This window comes from Monopterus albus, unplaced genomic scaffold (genome assembly GCF_001952655.1).
Source record: "Monopterus albus unplaced genomic scaffold, M_albus_1.0 scaffold103.1, whole genome shotgun sequence".
Lineage (NCBI taxonomy): Eukaryota > Metazoa > Chordata > Actinopteri > Synbranchiformes > Synbranchidae > Monopterus > Monopterus albus.
In genome coordinates this window covers 2,449,670-2,461,299 of record NW_018127983.1, presented here as the reverse complement: position 1 = coordinate 2,461,299, position 11,630 = coordinate 2,449,670, and the positions used below count along the sequence as shown (strand labels likewise).

The window sequence follows — 11,630 nt, the reverse complement described above, 5'->3', positions numbered from 1 at the left end:
TCTACCTGCCAACAGTTCAGTCTGAGACTCAAATACATTGTTCTCGTAGCAGCTAATGTACCTCCAACAGTCAGAGATGAGGCGTAGGCTACAGAGGTCTGGTAAGGTCTCTTCTTTCTAATTCCACACCTCCAGGTTAGTCTCATTTTCAGCTATAGTCCACACTGACTCGGGAAATCACTTGAGGACATTTATTAGATTTATCAAAAGTTGTCAATCTCCAGAAGGAGCTGTGTGAAATATATTTCACATATGCAGTAGCACTCTTCAGTACCTGTAAGAAGAGCTTGTTGTGTAAAATCAGTAGAGTTCCCCTTTTTAATAGAGGGCAGTAGAGATGGAGTGCAGTTTGATTAGTTTAAACCTATTGTGGTAAAATTGAGATGCCAGTTACTGCTGCAATGCCAGTGTGTTTGAACAGAGTTTATCTTACAGGAACAGTATTTGCCAGCCAACACAAATTTTTGTTTAAGCTCTCAATGCCACCTACAATACCTCTCATTTTTAGTTGCGCTGCCACTCTAGTATTGTTTACTATTGACTACAAAACCCTCTCTGCCCACCAGTGCTTCAGCTCCCACTCTACCACCTGTGGTGACAAAACAATATATATATCTGCAACCCTCAAAGCGGTGCACAAACCAAAATGCGCGCACACATCAGCCAGCGGGCCTGGCTATGCCTCCACCAGGGGGATCATGGAGCTGGAGAAGGGCGCCTGGTAAACAGCTGAAGAAGCTACATGCATGCTTGATGTTCCTCCCACATACAAAACAACGCAGCTCAGGGAGGCTATCGCCACGCTCAATAAAGTTCATTCTGCCCTGCAGTGTGTTTATTAATGTATTTTAAGGCCATGTACTTAGAACTGTTTTTTCTTTTTCTCTTTACCACATTAATTTTAGGCGATGGGGCAAATGATGTCAGCATGATTCAAGTAGCAGATGTGGGTGTTGGGATCTCGGGACAGGAGGGCATGCAGGTAAGAAGAAATCTAGGCCAGACCATCTGGGAATTGGAGGGATTGATGAAGGGAGTGACAAAGAGAGCAGGCAAGTGCACGAGGATGTGAGGTAGTTTTGAATGGGATCACAAAAACATGAACTGATGAGAGAGTTGTTGAATAGAGAATTAGAGGAGCTTTGGGACAGATGGTAAAGTAATAAGGGAAGACACTGGCATTCTTTAGGATGGTTTTGTTTTTTATTACTCCTAAGTGTGTTTTTAGCCCATATCCTCCTAGTAGGATTACACCGTGTCCTGCAGAGATGCAGCACATTTTATGGATCCTTTAGTTTTGCCAGTGCCACAGCTGAGGTAGCATCTTTGGCAATAGCAGCAAAGAAAGAAAGAAAATGTCGACTGGCCACCACCAACTCTATCTCCACCACCTCCCGTCTTCCTTGCACCCTGTTCCACAATGGTGATCTTGCAAAGCAATGATGGAGATTCCCTATTAACTTCCAGGGGAGGCTTTGCAGGTACACTGCTGTGTAGCTCATCTGTTAAAGTCTTGGTATCCTGTCCTTAACTGGACCATGACATTAATCACTGTTAATCAAATTTCCTCTTAATGAGGCAGCAGACACTCCTCGGGATTTCGCAGTGAGCTGAGATGCACACTTCTTGAGCCAGCACCCGCTGCATTATGATTAACACACCTTTCTTGTGTTAGGAGCGCACTCCCCATGCAGCCATTACATCCCCATTATTAGAGCACAGCAGAAACTAAACTGCCGCTCAAGAGGCATTTGCTATTATTTTTACTTGTTGACAGATAATGTTGACAGTTGGGTGATATCATAAAGAGTTAGCAGCGCTATTTAAAATGTAAGTTATAAACCCAGCTTGACTACATGGAGGTATTTATTTTGGAAGTTGATAGATGAAGGCTGAATCCCTGGAGGCAGACAACTCATTTAAGGGTTATTGCTTTGGAAAGGTTATACCTGCTAAAGATTCATTAAACGGAGTGGGTATAGCAGGGCCAGCTGCTTTAAACACATTTCCTAAGAACTGCACATAGTGTGAGAGAGGGAGAAAGTACAGGATGGAGACGACTGTGTGTGTGTGTGTGTGTCGTTCTGGTTTTGTGCAGGCGGTGATGGCAAGCGACTTTGCTCTCCCACGTTTCCGGTATCTCCAGAAGCTCCTGCTGGTCCACGGACACTGGTGCTACTCCCGGCTGGCTAACATGATTCTGTATTTCTTCTACAAAAATGCTGTAAGCATCGTTTACCATACAGCACAGTGAGCTCACTGAATGTGTGGATTTAAATGTTCAAATAAACATAGCAGCAGTGTGTGTGTGTGTGTGTGTGTATGCCAAGCAGATTTGTTCAAAATGAGGCATGAATTGTGTGCTGCTTTTGTTTTTTTGTTTTTTTTCTGCCTTGTCACTGCCTTCAAAACCATCCTTGTCACCTTTTGGCCCCACAGATGTTTGTAGCGCTCATCTTCTGGTATCAGTTCTACTGTGGATTCTCAGGTTCAGCCATGATTGACCAGTGGTATCTCATATTCTTCAACCTGATGTTCTCTGCCTTCCCACAACTCATCACTGGCACTTTGGACAAAGACGTGTCTGCAGAGACTCTCCAGCAACTACCTCAGCTCTATGTGAACGGCCAAAACTCTGAGGTCCACTCTGCTTGTTGTATTTGTACAATTATATACTGGCTGACATAGTACCCCTTTGAAAAAATTACAATACACTAACATTTTACTATTAGGGAATTAACTTAATCAATAATGAAAATAATTAATTGCTATCCCGCCTATAAACTAGAAAGTCAGTCTAATTCTACAAAAAAATATTTTTATGTAAGTTCACTTTCATGCAAAACTTAAATTTGGATTTACTGTAATTGAGCTTATCCAATATTTTTATGTTTGTCTCACACACTGTGTGATGCAAAAATGAGCTAGTGCTGATTCGAATTAATCCAGAGTTTGAGTCAAAGAAAACCATGATATAAAATTACTCCCTCTAAATAATTGTTTCATGTATGTTATTACTCGGTCGTGGCCAAACATATTGGCATCCCTGCATTGTCAGATAATACACCACTTCTCCTAGAAAATCATTACAATCACAAAGTCTTTGGTTTTGTCATGTTTATTTCATTTGTTTACGTTGGACAACACAAAAAAGCCAAGTTTGATGCATTCCGCACAGAACTCTAAAAATGAACATAATTATTGACACCCTCAACTTAAGGTTTTGTCCATAGGTTGTGCTAGCATATAATGACTGAAACCACTCACTTCCTGTAACCATCAGTGAGTTTCTTCCACCTCTCTACTGGAATGTTGGACCACTCTTCTGTTGCCAACTGCTCCAGGTCTCTCAGATTTGAAGGGTTCCTTCTCCCAGCTGCTGATCTCTCCTCAGGTGGTCTATGGGATTTAGATCTGGACACATTGCTGCCCACTTCAGAACTCTCCAGCACATTGTCTGAATCAATTTCTGGTGAAATTTGAAGTCTGCTTTGGGTCATTGTCCTGCTGTAAGACCCATAACCTCTGACAGAGACCTTTCTGACACTGGGCCCTACGTTGCGCCCCAGAATTCAGTGGTAGTCTTTCATAATGCCATACATACAGTCAAACCCCAAAACACCAGTGAACCTCCACCATGTTTGACTGTAGGGACCGTGTTCTTTTCTTTGAAGGCCTCATTTCATTTTTTTGAAAACAGTACAATGACGTGCTCGACCAAAAAGCTCTATTTTAGTCTCATCTGTCCACAGGACATTCTCCCAGAAGGTTTGTGGCTTCCCCAGGTAGGTTTTGGCAAACTCCCATCTGGGTTTTTATGTCTCTGTGTCAGCAGTGGGTCACCCTGGGTCTCCTATCATAGCGTTCCTTGTCATTCAGATGGGTGACAGTGTGGGCTGACAGTGTTGCACCCTGTGGCTGCAGGTTAGCTTGAATTTGTTTGGAAGTTGATCGGGGGTCTTTTATCCACCATTCAAACAATCCTTCATTGCAATCTGTCATCTGTCTCTTTCGTCCACGTCCAGAGAGATTAGCTACAGCACCATGGGCTGTAAACCTCTTGACAATGTTGATCACAGTGGACACAGGAACAGCCAGATCTCTGGAGATGGACTTGGAGCCTTGAGACCGTCCCTGCGTTTCCACTGTTGTGGTTCTCAAATCCTCAGACAATTCTTTGCTCTTCTCTCTCTTCTCCAAGCCGAGTGTAGTTCACACTACAGAAAGGTTGAGTCAACTTTTCTCCATTTTAACTGGCTGCAAGTTTGATTTCTATGTTGCCAGAACCTGTTGGCTGCTACAGGTGAGTGTCATTACAAATCAAAGGAGCATCACATGCTTGAAATACAACTATTCCTGATGGTTTTGAAAAGGTGTCAGTAATTCTGTCCAGTCAATTTTTTGAGTTGTGTGTGGAATGGATCAGATTTGACTCATTCCAATGCAAACTAAAGAAATAAACATAATACCAAAGAATTTTTGATTTCCACAATTTTCTGGGAGCAGTGGTGCCTTATCTGACAGAATTGTAGGGGTGCCAGTAGTTTTGGCCTTGACTGTATTTGCACAGTTTTAGTTTTGTTGTGACTTCATCGGTTTTGTGTGTTCAGATTGGATTACTGTATGAAAGCAAGAGGAAAGGTACACTTGACTACTATAGATGTTAAACAACTCTGTGTTAATTAAGTGCTTCATGATATAATTTCTTTACATTCCACAATGCTGTAACCTTGACTATGAATCTCTGGTTTTATCTTTCAGGAATATAAGCCATACATGTTCTGGATGAACATGATTGATGCCATCTACCAAAGTCTGATCTGCTTCTTTGTTCCTTACTTTGTGAGTCTGGTTTTAATTTCCTTCAGCTTGGCTTCACTCAGCTTGTTGCTCTTACTTGCTCATCATTTCCCCTCTCTCTACCCCGACTCCTCCCACTCTCCCTCTCCCTCTCTCCAGGCCTACGCTGGCTCTGACGTGGACTTGTTTACATGGGGAACTCCCATAACCACCCTTGCTTTATTCACCATTCTTCTGCACTTGGGCATTGAGACCAAAACCTGGGTAAGGACCCTAATTTTAGATTCACTGAGGGCAACAGTCACAATTTCTTCACTTCAGCCCAACAGAGAGAAAAGACTTCTCTCTCTCTCAGTGCTGCTTTTTCAATCAGATGAGCTTGTTGGCTTTTTGAGAGCTGGTGTGAAGCCTGACATGGACACTTAACTCTCTGGCTTATTAAATTGAACCAGAAGCACTGCAGCATCAGGGCCTATATATCAGCTTGACAGAGTGTGTGCCTCTACCCAGGCCCTCTGCAGACTGTCTGCACCACATTACAGCACACTGCCACAGAGCTCTGAAATGCCACTTTATTTTTCCCCCTTATCAATTTAATTTTCTCATTTTATTTTTATTTTCATACATGGGTCTCATAAGGAGCCCTGCAGTCTTGGTCATGAGTCATCTTAAATGTTTGATATGGAATGAATCAGTCTTTTCCTTTAAGCTGAGGGTGTAAATTGAGCATGACAAGTTATGTACATGGAAAAATGTCCTTTTCACTAACCACCTTCCTGGTGGTGATGGCCCTTCATACAGAGAAGTATTCATAGTGAGCAGCATCGACCAGAGGTAAACATTTCTAAATGTTTCGCCATTCTCTGGCTGCTCAGGAACATAATCCATGCATGACTGGTAAATGGATGTGAAAGTCAATTAAAGGTATTTGAGGCGACAGCAGGCAGCGCTCTTTCTCTTCCCCCATGCAGTAACTGTGAGGCTGTAAATAATTATGTGCGTGTGCGTGTATGAGAAGGTCAGCACCCCTATGCAACCACTGCGTAGTATTCACTCTGCCAGATGTCGGCCAATCAGCTCAAGACTGAAAAATGAACGACTGACCACACTAAAATGAAGTTTACAAGAATTTCCAAATGTAGTGTTTAGTGTGTTCAGGCCTTTCATATTAAAATCTATGAATGCACATTTATGTATCTCTTTAATAAAAATTGTGGTGTTTGTATAACCTTGATTTAAAATTCTTAGTTTTTGCTATTAAATCTGTACTAATTAATATTTTTATTTTAACAATTGATCAGCTGACCATGCATAATGTAAAATGGCTCAACTATAGTAATGAACCCCATGAGAATTATCACCAGATTCTGCTTTTACCCTCACCTCTGTGGAGTGTTTTTTGCATCTTTCAGCTCATTGTTTTGATTGTCCAGCCCACAGCTGTGCTATTCTGGTTCCCTCATGTTGCTATCAGAGCTCTGTTTCCAGATGTCATAGGCCACTGATTTCAGTGGCAAATCTCTAAAAACATACAAGGTTAGAAATTAGCTGATGAACACAGCAAAGCATTTAGCAGCTAAGGAGCCAAATATTTCTTTCAAGAGTTGGTGGAGATCAAAAACATAGCTAAAGAAACGTGAAGTTTTTTATTGTTATTATATGTGCAGGACATACAGAAAATTTGAAATACTGTTTCTCTCTCACCTAATATTCAATGCCCATACCATTTAAGAAACTAAAATATAATTAATAAAGTAGAATAAATAGAATATGAAAACTGAATTCAAGTAATAAGGATAAACTAAATGGTACAACCTAATAGGCTATGATGAAACTCAAAACCAAAAGTGAAAATGAGAAATGCAACTCAGTGAATTCTGATGTTGCTGCTACATCTGTTGGACGTGTAAAGTAGTAACTGATTGCTCGCACATTGACCATGGCAACTTTATAATGCTATGATATGCTGTGTTTACAGTTTATGATCCTCCCAAGTAGCAAAAAGCAATGATGCAGCCTTAAAATGACATTTATCTGTTTATTGTATTGTAGGCAGCCATTACATTTTGAATATTGACTCCTTGGTTCAAAGTTGACTTACTGTTGTTACAGTAGTTGTATACAAATACGTTAAATGATTACTAGACATTTGACCAGCACTCACTTGGATTTTCATTCTTAAAAAAGAGCTTTAATGTGTGTGAAACAAATAATCACTTCTAGGCATGCAGCCTGAACTGTCTATGGTGATGTTAGTTGTTATAGGGTGTTAGATCCCCGATGTTTAAGTATTTCTTTTCTCTTCTCCATATTATTACTCAATCCTCCCATTCTTATGGTTTTATACAAAGCAAATTCACAAAAAAGTAATAAAGTATTATTTTCCTTGTCTGCTTATCTTGTAGACCAGGATGAACTGGCTGTCTATCATCTTCAGTATTGCCTTGTTCTTCACTGTGGCTTTGTGCTACAATGCCTCCTGTCCCACCTGCTACTCCCCTTCTAACCTCTACTGGACCATGCAGAGGCTGCTGCAGGACCCTCTTTTCTACCTGCTTAGTGGCGTCACGCCTGTTGCAGCTCTGCTGCCCAGGTACTTGCTTGTTTTGTGTCTGACTAAAAACAGAAGTCTGATTATATCAGTCGTTGGTTCCAGATGCCTTGTCTGTTGACCCCAAGAGCCCTGCATTAATCTGTGGAATAGTGCTGACGTGTCCTAATGTCTGGTTTTGCTTTTCTGTTAAGATATTTCTACAGGGCGTGTCAAGGCACGCTGTTTCCCAGCCCAGTCCAAGTTGGAAGGCAGTTGGACAAACTTCCCGCTGAAACCCGCAGGAACATCCTCAGCCTAAGCAGGGTCAAGGTGGGGTCACCAGTCCACCTCAAACCTCCCTTCCTGTCCCTCACCAAGCCCTCCCCTAAAGGTTATGCTAAAAAGGACCAGAGGAGCTTCCCCACCTCTAAAATATCACAGGCCAAACAGATGCCTGTCTTACAAACAGATGAAGAAAAGGGCCAGAGAAGCCCGGTAGGGCCTATTGACAGTGAAAAGGGCCTCTTAGATCTCTACACATTAGTTCCTACGAAAGTGGACACACTTGCTTCCACCAAAGAAGCTCCTACGTTCGCAAGGGAGCAGCAGAATCCTGTCACCAAAGACTCAGAGTGTCTTGATAAGACTTTAGAGTCATCAGCTCTGAGCCTGTCCAGTTGGATCACCTCCACACCTCTCCTCACACAGGCAGACAGTGTCCAGCTGGCTCTGCCTCCTCACGGAGGCTCCCAGTGTGTCAAATACACAAGGAACTCAGAGGAAAGACTCAGCTCTGACCACACTGTTCATCCAGTGCACAGGACAGAGCAGTCGCTGCACACCACCTTGTGATGTCGGAAATCTGTTACTCCAATTTGCACAATAGTTTTTTAAAATCTAATTTTATTCTATTTTTCAAGGAGATTGTTTTATAAACGCTACAAATAGGTACTTTATGTTTTGGATGTTTAAAGCTAAAGATATTTTTGAGGTTTGGGAGATGGAAGAACTGGAATATCTCCTTTAAAAACGTTATTTGACAAAGATGCATCTCAAAACTTGGACAAGCTTTAATGTAAGGAAGAGAAAAGTCAAGACATTCCACTGCTGGGTTATTTAGGAGCGAATCAGATGGCACCATGGCGCACTTCCCACAGAAACATGTTTCATTTTGTCTGTGAGGATTTGCCTATAGTTTTAGTACATTTTCACAGTGGCATTGGGTCGGTGCACATTTCGGTCTGATTGCTGGGTTTACACGTTTTTTTGTACATTCAACACACTGAAAATCATGTTTATAACTGTCAGAGAGTAAATCCCAATGAATGAGTATAAGAGATTACTTTAAACATAATCATACATTAAGTGCTGCCAAGAACTTTAAATTTCAGTCTTTAAACAACAAAAATCTACCAGAAATTATGCTGTTTGAGTGAGAGAGACTGTGTGTGTGCCTGTGTGTGTCTGTTAATTCATTGAATTACTTTTAAAAGTGACCACCAATTTCACATTAAAAGTAATGGTTTGGTATTTGGTAAAACTGCCTTTCTTGCTGTGTTCGATAAGGAGACTGATACCACTGTTGTGTCGGTACAGTTAATGTGAAGCAATAGACAATAGCTAGTTAGCTTAGCTTAGCTCAAGACTGCACACTGAGGAAATGGCTAGCCTGGCTTTGTCCAAATGTTCTAGTGTTTATGCTATGATAATTATCAACTGGCTTCAGATTTTACAGTGTATATATAACATGCAAACATGAGTGGTATCAATTAATGAAACCTGAAGCAGTTAGCTTAGCTTAGAATAAAGACTGGAACCATAAGGTAATGGTGCCACCTACTAACACTTCTAAAAACCCATTTATTAATGCATTATATCTTGTTTGTTTACTTAGTATAAGCATTGGGTCTTGTCATCAAAACACTGCCACCCAAAATCCATCAAAAAAGAGATATAACATGTTAATAAGTGAGCATTGAGATGCTCATAGGTATTTTTTGTAGCCTTTGGACAGACCCCGGCTCGCTGTTCCTTTGTTTCCAATTTGTAATGCTAAGCAAAAGCTAAGTCAACCATTTTATAGCTACATATATCTTCTATTTAATCTATAGACGTGCCAGTGGTATTTTCTCATTTAATGCTGAATTAAAAAGTGCATATGTGTATGTCCCCAAATGTCAAACTGCTCCTACGAGCGCTGTACAGTAGGCTGACAATAGGCCACCAACACGTCTTGTAAACAAATTTACTTAGTCTTTATTTTATCAGTTTATTTCATGTGTTGAGTTTATCTCAACCCAGTCTACTCTTTTTTTTTCCTGCTGGCTGTAAAACTCTGTGTAAAAGATGAGGCTCAAAGATTCCAATTTGCACTTTGAAAGCATTCTTTAGAACCGCCTTTGAGTGTTGTTGGTGCTGTTGACATGCTCAGATACAGTATGATAAGAACGGGATGTTTTGTTCTGTTCTTTCACAAACGTCATGTACTAGGCACTATGCACAAACTGGTCAAAGTATGGAAACTAATGTTTTAAGCATTTAAAGCAGCAGCAGCACCTTTAAAATTCTGGTTGTTGCATCTCTTATTGCAGTACTTTTTTGTAAAGTGTATCATGTACCAAAGATCATTTATAGTTCTGTATTTTCTAAGCAATAGTATGTGCCTTAACACTGGATAAGAAATTACAAATGTTTGCATATGATGCTGAATCAGTATTTGTTTCAAGATGATGGTGTATCTATGTACAGTGATGAGCAGTTTGTGTTGATGTAGATAATACATGCAATGTGGTTTCCTTCCTCCTGTCTGCTTTTTGCACACGGTGCTTTCTTCTGGCATGCTGTTCAGATTCTGACTCCGCAGTCTGTCCATTTTGGTTTTATAGCTTATAGTTTATAGCTTCTATCTGTTCTGAGCTTTTGGCGTCGCACTTTATGTGCCAGAATGAAGCTCAAGTGTATTCACTGCTGCATTGCCACGAATTCCTCACAGAAACGGTCACACTCACCACACACAGATATCCAAGCTCTGTTCATTGTTTTTTTTTTCATTAGCATTTTGGTTATGAGGCAGACCAACATTTCACATTTGACATCTACTATTAAGCCTTGAGTTCCTCAATCAAGGTATTAATCTAAATATCTCACAGACTTGACCTCATTTAGGTTCTGCTTCAGTCCAGCCTCTTGAAATAAATGGGCTGTTGCCAGCTGGAAACACTGAAGAGCTCCAGTCCACAACATAACATTACACCACCTCATACATGTCACTATCTTGGGAAAACTATATTTTAGGTTTTGTTCAGATATACTGTACATGTTCTTTGTCCTTTGAGTAATTGGAAATTACTTGTATAATTGCTGCTTGTGAACAAAATAAAAGAGAAGTATTTATCCTTTGCTGTCCATTTCTTTTTTCAGTCAAATGTGCTGTTTGCTTAATAAAAATGTCTGTCCTCAACATGTATATGGTTTGAGTTTGACTTTTTTAACACTATGTGTTTATGGAAATTATGGATTAAGAACAAAATTTACCTTTAGACCTTTGGGATCAGGAATGAAATTAGAATTACTAAAAGCTTGCCACACTTCATAGCTCAAAGCACTGTCCACCTTGTGTTATTGCAGTAAAACTACTCACCATTGTTTAGATGCTGATGTTATGTGTCTAGCTGAGCTCACAGGGTGTAAACTACTGTAGTTCAACTAGTTGCTTCATAGAAACTGGGTTACAGTATGTTTAAAGTACAGTCTCAAGGTAGTGTTCCTAAAATAATATTTATTATGGTTCTGGGAATTTATTGGAGATCTTTCTGTCCTAGTTCTGGTTTTAAGGGTTTTCCTATTAAAAACTAGGCATTTTTCACAGCCAACAAACTGAATTGTCACATCACAGGTGTTGGGCGTGCCCCAGTCAACAAATGACTACGGCACACCCTATATGCATGACATCACAGGCGTGATGTCGGCAGTTCAAGTCCAGCTGATAACATTTGCTGTAGGTCTCTCCCTCGTTTCCTGTCCACCGAAGCCGAAGCCGAAACTACCCCCCCCGCAAAAACTCAGATTGTTAATAACTTTATTCTGTTGTGGCAATAAGCTGGCATGCACACAATACAGGACCTTGAAACATAGATAGCTGAAAGGAATCTAGCCTTAATTCAATTTACTTACACCAGTGTTTTTACTACTCTGACAAGTGAAATAACTCTCAGATCACTGCTGTCTTAAGTGTTTGAATTCTGAACATAAACACAAATGTGCTAAGTCTGTACGTTATTGACTGTAATGGGCTTTG

General features: G+C 40.6%; 1 protein-coding gene across 1 annotated transcript in view; it reads left to right on the top strand.

Moving 5' to 3' along the window:
* The window catches only part of atp10a (ATPase phospholipid transporting 10A), a 43,089-nt gene extending 32,358 nt beyond the window's left edge, over positions 1–10,731 (top strand). Inside the window, 7 exon segments of the mRNA XM_020609968.1 lie at positions 906–982; positions 2,099–2,224; positions 2,440–2,640; positions 4,762–4,842; positions 4,960–5,064; positions 7,206–7,393; positions 7,546–10,731. Coding sequence (XP_020465624.1) covers positions 906–982; positions 2,099–2,224; positions 2,440–2,640; positions 4,762–4,842; positions 4,960–5,064; positions 7,206–7,393; positions 7,546–8,185 — 1,418 coding nt within the window. The 3' untranslated portion in view covers positions 8,186–10,731.
* Positions 10,732–11,630: the final 899 nt, after the last annotated feature.